Raw genomic sequence first — 15,265 nt, forward strand, 5'->3', positions numbered from 1 at the left:
CTTGCTCCTCCACCTGCTGCTCTGGGACCTCAGTTGGGCAAGTTACGCATCTCTCTGGGCCTCTGTGCTCCCTGTAGGGTGGGAGCGATCCCGAGGCCCACTCCGGGGGTTGTGAGGATGAAACGAGGTGGCTCAGGAAGGTGCTCGCACGGTGCCTGGAATACAGTGTGCACTCAGTGACACGTTGTTGTTATGACCCCCGGGGCCCAGTGTGGGAAAGCCACGTCCGTGACGTGAGTGCCCGTATTTTTTTTCTTGCTACATAGTTATTAAAAAAGTCTTTGGATCCTAAATGTCACCAATGTGTTTTCTTTTTAGTCTGAATCACATCAGGCCTTTAGGAAAAAGTACTCCCTTTTTTGGGCAGGGGGCCCCGATCCAACCCCGGGGGCATGCCCAGCTCTCATGGGGCCCCCAGGCCCCCTTTGTGGAAACCAGTGGGCAGAGCCCCATGCCCGGCTCGCAGGAGAGCTCGGGCAGGCTGCATGTCCACGGTGCTGCTCTAGGGCTGCAGCTGGGCGGCTGGCTGCGGGTTTTAAGAGCTCTCCCACCCTGGCCAAGGCTTGCCGAACAACAACAACAACAACAACAACCACCACCACAACAACCACAACCCAGACCCATGCTCAGCAGCCCTGTACCAGGTGCTGTTTGAACTCCTTTTGTCCTCCCAGCCAACCTAGGAAACAGCCCCGTGGCTCTTCTCACGTTACAGGTGAGGAACCTGAGATTCAGAGAGGGTCAGGAATTTGCCCAGGGTTAGTCTGCACCCTAAACCTCTGCCCCATTCCCCGTCTCTGGGTGGGCTGGGAGGGGCAGCTAGGGTTGGCGATGACCACTCCCTAGGATGTGTCTGCACAGGCCCTGGCTGGGAGAGTCGAGGCTGAGGGGTTCACATGTAGATGTGGCCAGAGCCCGTGCTGGCGATGGCCTATCCCAGCCCTGTGTTCCTCGCCTGCCTCCCCTAGCTGGCCTTAGCAGCTGGTAAGGCTGCATGCCGTGCAGGTTAGCACAGGTGCCCCCAGTAGGGTCAGGTAAGAGGACATGGAAGGTGAGGCCAGTGCCCCACTTTCCCACTAAGCACTTTTTATGCTGTCCCAAACCGATGTTAACATTCTACAGCTGACATAAACACACTGCAGGGTGTTTGGAAGGGGAAGGAAATAGTTACCAATAGTGCCCATGCTCTAACACAGCAACTCTTGTTCATGTCCAGTCTTACCAATAAGATCATTTTAACTCTTGGACAGGTGGGGCCTGTTGTCCGTGCTCCGTGGGCCATCCAGCAGTGAATTGCTCTGGGTGCTGTTGTGTCATCACAGGCCTCTCTCCACTGTGCTTGGGGAAGTGGGGGACGGAGGTTGCGGTGCTGAGCCAAGAGAGGGTCAGCTGTGGTCTGGCCTGGGCTGGCCCGGGCTTTCCAGACACACGAGGAGCATCCCACCCCTGCCCTTCTTCCATTCAGAGCCAGTGGTTTAAGCAGACAGTGTGGGGGCTTGACCACTGGTAAAGAAAGTTCAAGTAGAACCAGAGTCACCGCAGTAGCTGGTGGGCTTGAAGGGAAACATCTTACTTCTGTGGATGCATCTCTCTGCTCTAAGCCCAGCTTTTCCTTGTAACCACAGTGAAATTGGTGAACTTCCTGTCAGGAAAGTAGGTGCAACAGGGAGTGTGTTCTGAGCCCACACCAGGCAGACAGCATAGGGAACAGTGGGCTCTTCTAGGCCTGGCTCTGGTCAGTGGTGGTCTCTGACACCCCCTCCTCCAGGCTCCCACGGGGTGGGAACCCTGGCCACCAGGACTCCCGCAGCTTTCAGCCCCCTGCAGAAAACCAGGATATGGTTCTGGGCCAGTGGTGGCTGTGTGCCCCTAGTGTGCTCCACACCCCAGCCCTTCAGGTGCACCCTTGTGGGCGGCCCTGCCACCGGCCTGCTGCTTCTGTCACGGTCAGTGGCACAGGGCTCACGCACAAATTTCATGGGCATTATTGAGCAGCAGGGCATAATAGAACCCAAGTCTGTGCCAGGCCGCGGGTGCCAAGGGGAAGTAAGATCGGCTCTGACAGCCGCGCCCTTCCAGGTGCCCTCTGTCCCACGGCGTCCAGTGGGCGCCGGCTCCCAAGGACTCGCCTCCCCTCTACTTCTCCACTCTGGTTTGTGACAGGGCGCCTCCAGGAAGGAGGTTTCTCCACAGGTGACTGTTAACAGCTAGTTGGAGCTCACCTTCTTAGGGGTCAGAGCTTAAAAGAAATGTATATAATGTGAATGTAGCCACAGTAAAGGTTTATTCTTTTTAATAGAGGAAAAAGCTGCCCAAATTTCACTACCTAAACACAAGGGCAGTCTGTTATATCACTCTGAGGACAGCGGAGTTTGTCAACAGCTTGTGGTCCAGACAGTGGACACAGGTGCCTGGCCTGGGCCCTCCCTGCCACCTGGGCCCAGGGCAGGATGTGGGTCGAGGATGCTGATATGGCTACCAGGCACCTCATTCGGGGACCGCCATCCCATGGCTGCGCGCCTGCCCCTTGTTGGTCAAGTGGCCTGATGCCCATGCCTGAGTGCCGTGCTCAAGATGGATTGGGGTGGCAGTGGCTGGAGTGGGAGGTGGCCTGGTGCACCATGGGCATTCCAAGCCAGTCCTCTTTGCCAGCAGCAGGCACCAGGGTGTCCAGAGCATTTGCTTCGCTTGCTTTTTATCTGTAGGAGGAAGTCTTCTCACTTTCATGCTGCCAGGGTTAGGATTGGGCCTCTTGGCTGGGAAGCGCTGTGTGGGCTTACTGACATTTCTGACCCCGTTCCTTCCACTGATGTGACCTGTGAGCCTCATTCAGCCCTAAGAGTGGACGCTGTGGGTGAGGCGTGTCACCCAAGAGGCCACCCGGATCCCAAAGCCACTAGGTTTTTTCACTTCTTCTGGCGTCTCTATTTTTCCCTATGTGTCTTCAGACATGTCTTCTGAGATCTCCTTGGATTAATTCTTTTTATTTTTTTTAATTTTTTAAAAGATTTTATTTATTTATTTGACAGAGAGAGAGATAGCTAGAGCAAGAACACAAGCAGGGGGAGTGGGGAGAGGGAGAAGCAGGCTTCCCGCCGAGCAGGGAGCCCGATGCGGGGCTCCATCCCAGGACCCCGGGACCATGACCTGAGCCGAAGGCAGACGCCTAACGACTGAGCCACCCAGGCGCCCCTCTTTGGATTAATTCTTGATCCTCTGCCCACTTTCCACAGGAAACCTGTTCCTGTGTGTCTTTGTGTGTGAGCACATGCTTAGCATCTTATTTGGACCCCTGGGAGGCCTGCATCTTCATCCTGTTTCCCTATCTCCCTTGTGCCTAGCACAGGGCTAGGCCCAGAGTGGTTGTTCAGAATGTGTGTGTTGAGCTATATTTGAAATGTGTCCCTTGAATTGAACACTAGTAATCGGGCACATTTGTGAGTAAGGTGCTGGTGTCCCCTGTAAGATGCCGTCCCTGAGCAGACTCCTGGTTGCAGTCATTGAGCTCTGAGTGGGTGCCTGTGGGACCTGCATGGGTTTGCTGAGCTCCTCTGAAAGGAGAGCATAGTGTCAAGATCAGACGTGATCTGCTTTCCAGGCATTCAGTCAGCTTCAAACTAGACCCTGTGCTAGGCTCTGGGCGATGGGGGAGAGGGAGGCATCCGTGCATAAATGCAGTGGGTTGGGTGATATCAAAAAGCTGGGCGCACAAGGCTCTCTGCAAACCCCACCCTGGGGCCGAGGAGGCCTGCAGGAGGAGGTGGCACCGAGTGGAGTCCTGAAGGATGAGAGCAGTGGGCAAGGCAGGGGAGGGAGTGCAGACGGTGTGTCCAGAGGGAGCAGCAGTGGAGAGGTAGGAACAAAGAGCGAGGTGTTTGTTCCCCATGCTTGGTCTCAAGGTGTGAGGCCAGGAGGGGAGCTAGGAGGAATGGCAGGACTGGTGGGAGGTGGCCTTGCGTGCTGTGCTGAGCAGCTTGGCTCTGTCTTGCTCAGATTCTTTCCTGGGCGGGAAGAGCTTAATGTGCACCTGATGTCTGCGTGGTTTTGCTTAGGGGAACTTGGGACCTTAGTCCTTGACCGCTCTGCCCTGCCACGGCAGGCCCCAGCCTTCTCCTGGCTGCTACTACAGTTGAGAAGGGGCCATCAGGCTAAGGGCAGGAAGGGGCTCAGCCCACTGTGGCAGACAGGCTTCAGAGTTGGTGCCGGTCTGCTTCTCTGGCCTCCTCCATGCAGGCCTTGCCAAACTCCCGGGTGCCCAAGGAGCCCCCTTACCCTTGATGCTTGCCCCCACCCTCTTCCTTCCATCCCTTCCTCCTGGTCCAGTCATCTTCTGCAGCCCCTGCCATCCAGCTTGGGCTCTCCTGCGTGTGAGCTCTTGGTTCGTGCAGAGTGGCAGCAGCAGCCCTGGAGAAGGGTGTCGGGTAGACTGTGGGCTGAGGTGCTAAGTGGTAGAGCAGGTGCAGTCCTTTGTGTGCCTTTCCTGGCTGTTTTATTCCATGGTTGTGGTGCCCACACCTTCCTTCTGTGGACTGCTTCTGCATGCACCTGCACAGGCCTCGGAGGCGGGACAGCCTTGTGCTGCCATTCAGAGGGGGACCCAGAGCCCTGCTTGCAACCCCTGCTATCTGCAGCCTTGGGGCCCCTCTGCTGTGTGCCTGCTGGGACATCCTGTTTCACAGGGGAGGAGACTGGGAAGGCTGTGGAGGCCTCAGCCGGCAGGGGCAGAGCCAACACTGGGCCCCATGCCTCCTACTGCTGGGTCTGTTGAGTCCAGCACCTGTCTAGCAAGGGCACAGGGCTAGCTGTGCCTGTCGCCTCACTAAGGCACCTCTTTTGCTGGTGGTGGACCACTACCGAGGTGACTTTGTTTTTCTTCTCACCCATAGGGAAAACTGAGGAGTCCTTGGAGAGCACAGAAGGCTTCCGGGCCACAGAGCAAGGCAGCCAGAAGCCTGCCGCAGACGCCCCAGCCTCTGCCTGCATTGCTGTCAAACCTGCAGCATCTGCACCTGCCCTGTGGGACGGGAGGAAGAGAGCTGACCCCCTGGGGGAGCCAGCAGCCTTTCCTCAGGGGCTGCCGGCCGGGGCAGAGGAGCAGCGCCAGTTCCTTACGGAGCAGTGCATCGCCTCCTTCCGCCTGTGCCTCAGCCGCTTTCCCCAGCACTATAAGAGCCTCTACCGACTGGCCTTCCTCTACACCTACAGCAAGACTCACCGGGTGAGTGAGCTGCCGGCCCGCTGGGGGCAGGAGAGGGGTTTGGTTTTCCCAGGGCCCACAAGCATCTGAGTGTTGGTGGAGCTGCTGAAGATCTTGGGTAGTGGTGCATGGAAGGGACGGGAGAGATGTAGGAGGCGGGTCCTAATGAGAGTGGTCCAGCTTTCTGGGTGAGAGTTGGTGAGGACGATGGGTTGCAGCAAGGGATCAAGGGAAGAGTGGCTCCTGGGATCCCGAAGCAGGATCTCAGGTTCAGGTACTAGCTGTGGGCTGAAGGATGAGGACCTACATGCTCATCAGCTCTTGTCTGTGAGGGCCTGTGTAGTGACTCTTACTCCACTGTCCTCAGCACGGCCCCGCATGCACATCCCCCAGATGCCTTACAGAATCCCCCCCCCCCCCGTCCCCCGTCCCAGGGCCTTGCTGCAGGCTCCGTCCCCTCCAGACATGTCTTGCAGAGAGGCCTCCGTGCCATCATCCTGCCCCTCTCCAGTGCAGCTGCCAGAACCATCTTCACAGCCTCTGCTGCATGGGGGTTGGGTGCTGACAGCCTCCTCCAGCTCTTTTTGGAAAGCAGATGATGTAGCGATTCTTAACAGCTGTGCCCCAGGCTTAAGCGCTCTCGGGGGCTTCCTGGCCGGCCCGCTCCTGCTGGCATGGAGCATCTGTGCAGGGAGTGTGGCGTGTGTGCTCGTCCACCCCCTTCTCACACACCTGGGAGGCACTGACGAAAGTGCCCTGGGCACGGCGCTCGCCCCCACCGAGCTACATTCTAAGGGACAGGCAGATTCTTAAAATACACAAACAAGCAAGTAAAGCTAGTCCCATTGTGACACATGCTACAGAGAAGATAATGGGGGACCCACAGGGGTGGGGGTGCTGCTGCGGCACCACGGAGGCACCCATGAAGCTGAGACCTGTAGGGTGGCCATGGGCAGAGTGGGGGAGGGTGGGCAGGTTGGAGGACAGGGAGAGAGCCCCGATCAGGCAAATTGCCCGGGCTTGTGGCAGTGCTGGGTGAGCCAAACTGGTGTGGGCGAGGGCCAGAGAGGGCCAGGGTGACGGGGTTAAGCAGGGGCAGCCCCCTTGGAGTCTGGCTGTAGTCTATAATTTTGTCTGGCTCCCCTACTCAGTAAGGTCCAGGCTCAGAAACTTCTTCCTCCCAGAGGCTCCCCCCCCACCCCCCGCTGCGAATCCCTCCTCACCAGCCTCTGTGGGACCTCAAGAACCAGGAAGGGCAGTTGGCTGGAGGGATGGCTGCTGGCTTGGCGCTGGTTATATGACAGGAAATTGTTACTTGACAAAATTCTGTTGGGGACTGGGCACAGGTAGGTGCCCTGTCACAGTCGTGACTGCCCAACATGCTCACGTGGTTTGGTTGATTTCTGTCAGAGCAGAACAGGGGAAACTGGTGTTGGTAGGCCTGGGGAAGAAGGGGATCTCGTTCTGGGCTTTGTCTCTGCTTCAGGGCGTCTGGCTCTCCTGGCTGCCGCTGAACCCCCAAGCCTAGTTCCTTCACTGCCCAGCCTACATTTTGCAGTGGACCTTACCTCTGGTGCCCTGGGCCTTCAGAATCCAGGTAGACCTGGGCTTTAATGAAACCCCCTCTGCAGCAGTCTTCGGGGGCCTGATGGCTGACACTGCCCCTGCCCCCCACCATGTTCCAGTACTGCTCTGGGAACTTTCCTTCTTCCCTCCTCTGAGAGCAGCAGAGCTCAGTGCAGGAGCTCTTACGAGTCTTGGTTGGAAGGGACACTAGCATCCATCATCTGGATCTCCGCCGCCTTGGGTGTCCCCTTCTTCAGATGCTCCCCCCAGCTGTGGTCAGCGCTTAGCAGGACTTGGAGCTTCCTGTGCTGAGCCCAAACCTTCCCCACACTGTGGCAGATGCTTTGACAGAATTTGGGGTACAAGATGCCTCTTAGGGATCAGCCGCAATGAAAAGGAGGGGAAGATGCAGGGTTGGGTGGAGGGAGAGTTGAGTTGCAATGCAGGTCCTACAGAGCCCCTAGCATCCAGCCACAGCCTCCCCATTAAATGGCTTTGAGCTCAAAGGAGCCAATGCATGCAAAGGGCCCCACCTGGTGCAAAGCATAGGCTGCCGTTTTCCCTGCCTCTCCCCTTGCTGGATGAGTTTTTTATTTTTTTTTATTTATTTATTTATTTATTTGTTTGTTTGTTTGTCTATCTATTTATCTATCTATTTATTTATAAAGATTTTATTTATTTATTTGAGAGAGAGAGAGAGAGGATGAGAGAGAGAAAGCAGGAGAGGGAAGAGGGGCAGAGGGAGAAGCAGACTCCCTGCCGAGCAGGGAGCCCGATGTGGGACTCGATCCTGGGACTCCAGGATCATGACCTGAGCCGAAGGCAGTCGCTTAACCAACTGAGCCACCCAGGCACCTGGATGAGTTTTTTAAAAGTGGAAAATAGTATCTATGTCAAAATTAAAAATTAGAGAGGGTATATCCACAGTTCTGCCACCCTAAAACAAAAGCTATTTTATATGTGTATTTTTTCCAGTTCTCGTACACACAAGCCATTGACTGTCACTTCTGAAGCTCTTAGATACTTCAGGTCCAGGAGGTGGGGGTCTTGTTCTCTCTCTACTTCACATCTGCCTACCTGGCTTAGGGTCACACAGAGGGGAGTGACAGCCTGGCATGGGCTCAGGTAGCCTCACCCTGGCCCAGTTGCTCCTTTGCTCCCCCTGCCATTAGAGCATCCATGCTCAGTTTGCCATTTTGTTGCTATTTCTGTGAATGTCCCCCAGGTCATCTTGGTCACCCTCAGATGGCCTGTGGGGTGGGTGGACCCCAGCGGATCCAGCCATCCCTGGTCGTGGGGATGGAGGCTGCCTTGGCTTCCTTCCCGGAAAACCTTCCCACAGCCATCACACTCTCTTTCTGCTGGCTCTTCTGTTAGCTGCGTTCCCAGGCTGGGTTCCTTGGCTTTCTGAGATGGAATGCTGGTCTTGATTCTGAGAGAGACCCCCGCTTACATGGCAGTTGGGTATGGGTGCCAGGTGTGCCTCAGGAGCTCCAGGCCGCCACACTGCCACACCCTAGGCCCTGGTGCAGCCCGGGGGGCTCCGCTGGCTCCTTTGCCTACTTGACTCAGAGACCTTCGCTGAGCAGCAGGTGTCACCTTAACTTGAAGGGCAGGTCGTTAACACCTTGCTGCACTGAGAGCCTGAGTTAAGGCTGACCCTGTCTGGGGCATGCCATTGTCCTGGGGGCTGGGCATGGTTCTGCCCTGGCCCGGGTGTCAGTGTGTCCCCAGATCTGGGGGACACAACCAGTGCTCTCAGTGACTCATGTGGCACCATTAGCTGACAAGCAGTGACTGCCTTCCAAACACAGCTGTTGGGTAACAGACACTTCCCGCTGTGTATATTTAACAGCAGCACATTTCTTCATAAAATCCGTCTGTGGGCTTGGCAGTGGTATTTTCCTGTTGCCATCTCATGGCTCAGTGGCCACCTGGCCGGAACATCCATCATCCCTGCCTTCAGAGGGGCCCCAGGGGCTGTGCATGTTGCTCCAGATCCTTCAGGTCTTTAAAGTTTCCCCAGCTAAAGCTCTGTTCTGTAAGCTTCCCCACGCCAGGCCTCTACAGAGAAACTACCCTCAGGGTGCAGGGAACCACTTCCTTAGCTATTGGTAGCAGGAATTCTGGGGGAGGGAGAGGGCATGTGGGCTTTGAATGTGGATTCACCTGGGTTCAGATCCCAGCTGGGGGGTGGGTGGAGGGGGGCAACACGACTCTTCTCTTGTGGTATTCGCACAGGATTATTGTGACAATGAGGTGAGGGGTTGGGGGCCTTCCCACTGAGCTTCTTGCCAGGACCCGAGAGCCCATTTCCTCAGTGTCTGCATCTCCCATGGCTCCTAGCCCCTCTACTAGGTCTTCTGAGGGCTGGATCAAGGGACCCTTGATGCCTGCTTAAGGCTGCGCTTCTGCCCAAGGTTGGCTTTGCTGCACACAGGCTGACCCCAGTGGGCCTCCCAAGGCAGGCCTCCTGCTAGCCTACACCGAGGGCCAGGGGCACCTGAGGAAGCAGGGCTCCCTAATGCTCTCCACACCTTAGGGAATATCACACATGCTGTTGGCCATAAGGGCCCTAAGTGTAGCTATTACATCACTTACAATTTCCAAGATTACAGTCTCCACCAGGATTTTGAGCCCTAGACTTTCAGTCTGTGCTCAGAAAAAAACTGTTTCTTAGAGTCCACGTGAGTGACCCAGGAGAGAGGCCACATGGCATTGGGGCCTTTTATCGTGAGGCTTCTGAAATTCACTAATGAGATCCAGAAAGAAGGCTGAGGCATGGGCGCCCGTCCCAGTTCCCCCCTCCCACTGCCTGTGGCTCAGCTGGGGAACTTCAGCGCCTCCTGCTGCAAGGGGTCTAGGACAGAGTGAGTTATAAGATGGTTCCTAGAGCCAGATAGTCTTGAAAAAGAACAAACTTAGGGGACTCATATTTCCCAAATTCAAAATTTACTGCAGATCTACAGTAATCAAAACCATGGAATATTATTCAGCTTTAAAAGGAAGGAAATTCTGACATGTACTACAACGTGGATGAGCCTTGAGGACGTTTTGCTCAGTGAAATAAGCCAGGCACAAAAAAAAAAAAAAAAAAATCAAACACTCTATGATTCCACTTACATGAGGGATCTAAAGCAGTCAAAATCAGAGACAAAGTGAAATGGTGCCTGCTAGGGGCTGGGGGAGAGAATGGGAGTTATTTAATCAGTATAGAATTTCAGTAAATTCGTTTCATAAAATGAAAAAGTTCTAGGGGTCTGTTGCACAACAGTGTGAATATACTTAACACTACTGAACTGTACGCTTAAAAATGGGTAAGATGGTAAATTTTTATGTGTTTTGTACCACAACTGAAAATAAACAAGTTTGGTTGGTATTAGCCTAGGGGTAGATGTATAGATAACAGAATAGAACTGGGAGCGCAGAAACAAAGGCATACATCTATGATCAACTGATTTTTGACCATAGATGTGGTTTGACCAGGCAGTGGTTTCTCAGATAGGACACCCAAAAGCACAGGTGATAAAAATAAATGAATAATAATAATAAACCAGACCCCATCAAAATTTAAAAGCTGGCCCGGGCCAGCTCCTTGGTGTTGTTTCGCATAGCACCCTGCCCAGCCGGGTGAGCGGGAAACCAAGGCTCGGAGGGGACAGCAGCTTGTCTCGAACCCCTTGGTGAGGATATGGCAGCGCCTGGACCTCCTGGGGCTCAGATGTTTCCTTTGCCTCTACTTTCCAGGTGAAGTGCTTCAAAAGACATTGAAATGAAGAGATGGTCCACACAAAGGGAGAAATACTTACAGATCACATGCAGGCACAGCTGTTTTACTGTGCTTCACTTGGTTACAACTTGCAGATACTATGTTTTTTCACAAATCAAAGCTTTGCTGCAACCCAGCGTTGCGCAAGTCTTTCAGCGCCAACAGCATTTGGTCACTTTGTGTCTCTGTGTCACATTTTGGTAATTCTCACAATATTTCAAACTTTTGCATTATTATAGTGATCTATGATCAGTGATTATGACTTGCTGAAAGCTCAGACTATGGTGAGCAGTTTTTAGCAATAAAGTATTTTTAAATTAAGATATATACATTGTTTTTTAGACAATGCTATTGCACACTTAATAGACTATAGTATAGCATAGCATAAACATAACTTTCATAAGCACTGGTAAACCAGAAGGTTCATTTGACTCATTTTATTTTGGTATTCACTCTTGTGGTGGTCTCGAACTGAATCCACACTACCTCTGAGGTATGCATATATGTGGTAAGGGACTTGTATTAAAAAACCTCTTACAACTCAATAATTAAAAGACAACCCAACGTAAAAGTAGGCAAAGGATCTGAATAGACATTTCTCCAAAGAAGATGTACAAATGGCCAATAAGCACAGGAGAAGATGCTTACCCACCATGAGCCATTGGGAAAATGGGAATCCAGATCACACTGAGATACCACTTCATACCTGCCAGTCTGGCTAGAATCAAACATTGCAGCCTCTCCTCCTAGGGGTCTGGGGGTGTATAGCAGTTCTGCGGGGGCAAGGGAGTTGGGCACCTGGCCTCTAGGCAGGGTTTGTCAACACTGGTGGTGCTTTCCAGAGCTAGTTTCCTCCGGGGAGCCTCTTGTTTAGGTTACTGCCTCTCCTAAACTTACTTTGTTTTGTACTCATTGCTGGGTCTCAACTTGGAGAATGTTCTTCCCATTCTTTGCTCTTGCTCATCCTCCCAGGTCACTTGACGTCATAAGAGAAAGGTCAAGAAAGCAGACTCCAGTGCGGCACTGACGCAGCCTGGCCTGGGCCAGCTCCTTGGGGTTTCGCACAGCACCCTGCCCAGCCCGGTGAGCGGGAAACCGAGGCTCGGAGGGGGCAGCAGCTTGTCTTGAACCCCTTGGTTGAGGACGTGGCGGGGCCTGGACCCCCTGGGGCTCAGATATTTCCTTTGCCTCTCCTTTCCAGGTCGGGGAGACCGAGGCCTTCTAACTTGAGTCCTTCACCTGGCCGGGTGGATGGATGCCCGGCTTCCTGCTACAGCCACACAGCCACTGACTGGCTACGTCAGGCTGAGCCAGGAAAGGGGAGGCTGGAGCTTTAGCAGAAGCAAGGCTGACCTGCCGGCTCTTGTGAGCGCAGTGGCCACAGTCATTGGGCTGCTGCTGGTCAGTGTGGCAGGAGGCCGGCCGTGAGCCAGGGGTGCATGGCACCCCAAGTAAGGAAGGAGAGGAGAGGAGAAGGGTCTGTTCTGTGGGAGAGGCCACCTTCCCGGGGCTCGGCGCACAGCTGGCTTCTGGGCCCTGGGCTGGGGCTCTGCTCATGTGGCCCCAGCACTGCCCAAGTCAAGGCTTGACCTTCATTGGCCCTACGCTTGACCAAAAGGTTTTCTTCCCACTCTCCAGGGTGGGCGTGAGCCTTGCTGGCTCTGCTGTGGGATGAAGCCCACCTTTTGCTGTGTGGCTTTTCCCCTCTGAGCTGGAGCAGCTCTCTGACACAGCATCCAAGTTGTCACCCAGAGGTGACACCCAGGTGAGGATTGCTCAGGAGCCTAAGGGCTGTGAGATGGGAATGGGGCTATTCAGCCTGCCCTGATCATAGGCCTGGCCCTTCCCCAGACCCTGTGATTCGAGTGTGTCCCCCTCCCAGCACTTGTCCCCTTGCTGGTGTGCATGCTGGAACCTGAGCCACCCCTCCCAAGTGCCAGCTCCCAGAACCTCACTCAGGCTCGGCCAGCTAGACAGCCGGCTTCCAGTTTCAGTCCTCTGGACAGGTTTCTTAAGTTGTCAGGTGGGAATAACAGCACCTTTGTGGTAGGTTTAGGTTTTGTTGTGAGGAAAAGCTGAGTTAATAGCGCCTTCCCAGCTGGGAAACATGCATACCGATTGACATGCGAGCAGCCTGTCTTGCAAGCCCCATGTGCATGCTGCTCTGATGGGAGCAGAGGCTGCTCACTCTGAGCAGTGCTCTAGACCAGCTCAGGCCTCCGTCCCTGTCCCACTGCCCTCCTGGAGGCAGCTGTGTGGCGTCGTGGCTGAACCTTGTTGCAGTGCATCCCCCTCATGGTAGACGGCAAGGCCCTGTCGATGTGGCGTATGGCGGGATAGCGGCCTGGCCGCTCCAGCCCAATCAGACCCACTCTCTGGCCCAGAACCTGTATGGGATGAGCCCAGGCCCCAGTGTCTGATTAGGATTTGTTTGGTGAGAAGCTGCCTCCTGCCAGGAGAGTCCGGCAGTGCTGCTGCTGCCTGTGATCTCCATAGAAGCCACTGAACTTTGACTTCAGGGTCAGCTTATGCTCTGGTGTGAGCTTGGGCAAGGGGCTGGCCGGCTGGGCTGTGAGCCCCTGCCCCTCCCCCCATCCATTGTGGGCAGTTGCCCACCTGCCTGTGCCACCATTCATGTCCGGACCCTGCAGAGTCAGGTTAAATGAGAGCCCACGAGGAGAGCCATGCGCTGTTGGACTGGGTGGGTGTGAGGGAAATTGCGCCTTCGGGCTGTGACAGTCACCCTAGCGCACAGCCTGGGGGACCCTGTTGCACGAACACGGTGAGTGTCCCAGGAGCAGGTGGTAAGCTGCGCGTTCCGTGCCAGACGGCAGGAACAAGGCATGACAAGGCATGACAAGGGCGTGCCGGCCACAGAGCAGGGCGTTCCCCTCCATTCCTTCAGCCCCTGCTCTCTTTCTGCATACACAGGATGATGCTGGCCCCCAGGCTCCCCACGCACAAGCCCTGGGCTGCTGCCCAGCCCAGCCAGCCAGGTTCTTAGCAGGCTTTATTTGCAAAATGAAACTCGAGATTTTTCTCAACTTCAGAATCTCGATTATACATTTCAAAGTCTGTCTGCAACATGGCTTGAAGATTTTGCTGTGCCTTTGGGGGTCGGGGGGCAGACGGCCCCCATAAAGGCCCACTGCCTTCCTTGTTCTCGCTCAGGGAAGAGGAGAGAGATGGATCCCAGCAGTTTGAATGGGTTGAGTACTCTGCTGCCAGCACGCATTACAAATCGTATTCCAATTTGGAAGAAACTACCACCACCACATCATCCCATAGACCACGACATGGCCGAACCCCTGTATTTTAGTGTCGTCCTCCGCCCTCCCCCAGCCCCCCAGCGTGGTGCCGGTGCATCTCTGCAGGTTCATTCATTCAGCAGCTGTCTCCTGCATTGTCACGTGCGAGGCCTTGCCTGAGGGGCCGGGATACAGTGGTGTGCATAGCGAAGCCCCGCCCCTTGAGTGCGCACAGAGGGAATGGAAGGTAGAAACACCTAGCGGCGGTTAGTGATGCGTCTGGGAGAAAGATAAAGCTGGTAAGGGGGTGCAGTAGGGGAGTGTGGCTCTTTAGGCAGGGAGGTCTGGGAAGGCCTCTCTGAGCAAAGACCTGAAGCAGGTGAGAGAACTAGGCAAGGCGGTATCAGGAGAGGCTTCTGGGTGGATAGCACAGGCCACATGTGTGTCTTGAGATAGGAATGGGCCTGGCAGGACTAGAATCAGCCAGAAGCCTGTGTGACTGGCTGGGCAGGGAGGAGAGGGGGGAAAAGGTGTGGTCAGAGCTCATGAGGGCCTGGGGAGTCAGGAAGGAACTGTGGGGCATCATTCTAAGTGTGGTTAAAGCTACCGCAAGGTCGTGTGTGTGAAAGACTTGGGCTGCTGTGTTGAGAGTGAGGGCATTTGTCAGTCAGGCCTCAGATGGCTCTATCCAACCGCTAATCCAAAGAGCCTTAACGAAGGAGGGATTTACAGTGGCCTGGGTGGACATCAGGAATCCACAGGGTAGGGTTAGTGCAGGGCCCTGGGCACCTCTGCAGCAGGCTGCCTGTCAGAGCTTTCAGTCCTTGGTGGCCAACCCTCAGCACCAGAGGGAACTTGGGATAAATGCTCTGCTCTCATCCCTGCCCTGCCGTGCTTTCTCACTGGTACCTTCTGCTGGTCAAACCCACCCAGCAGCCAGGGGGTACACTTCAGTCCTGGCTTTTCAGGTCCATGTGGGGAGGGCAGAGGAGGAGCACTGGCACACTTTGCCAAGTTCAGGGGCAAGGCCAGGTCCTCAGAGAAGATGTGGGAAGGCCCGGCTTGGCAGGGGGGTGGGCTGCATGGGCAGGGATGTTCTCCCCAAGGCGCAGGTGTGGAACTTGGGGCATTTGTAGACAGTTGCTTCCCATCTGCTATTTCTGGCATTCTTCAACCGACCCTAAGAGTGGCCTGATGGTCACTGCCACCCCCATCCTCCAAGTGGGCAACTGAGGCCCCAGGAGGTTAGTCATAGGACTCGAAGACTACCGGGAACTCATTCGTTTATTCCTTCAATAAAACTTCAGTGTGTACCACTGCGTGCCCTTGGGAAGAACTGCCAGGCAAACCTAGGGCTTCTGAATTACTGTTTTGAAGAAAGAATAGAGAAGGGTGTCTTGAAAGATGGACTTCATGTTCTAGTCTGACCAGCACGTGAGCTCTTTCCCAGCAGCTTCTTTGGGTAAAGGAGCTCAGGGTGATGGC

At 54.9% G+C, this 15,265-nt stretch overlaps 1 protein-coding gene across 4 annotated transcripts in view; it reads left to right on the plus strand.

Annotated features, from left to right (window-relative positions):
- Positions 1-15,265, plus strand: part of CABIN1 (calcineurin binding protein 1) — a 151,558-nt gene that overhangs the window by 85,550 nt on the left and 50,743 nt on the right. For all 4 annotated transcript variants that reach the window (XM_028094169.2, XM_028094172.2, XM_088019652.1 and 1 more), the window contains one exon: positions 4,887-5,218. In XM_028094169.2, the coding sequence (XP_027949970.1) occupies positions 4,887-5,218 (332 nt within the window). The remainder of the gene's footprint in view (positions 1-4,886; positions 5,219-15,265) is intronic.

Source organism: Eumetopias jubatus, unplaced genomic scaffold, assembly GCF_037043125.1.
Source record: "Eumetopias jubatus isolate StellerSeaLion01/CBP00866 unplaced genomic scaffold, mEumJub1_p1.0 scaffold_16, whole genome shotgun sequence".
In the NCBI taxonomy this organism is placed as follows: Eukaryota; Metazoa; Chordata; class Mammalia; order Carnivora; family Otariidae; genus Eumetopias; species Eumetopias jubatus.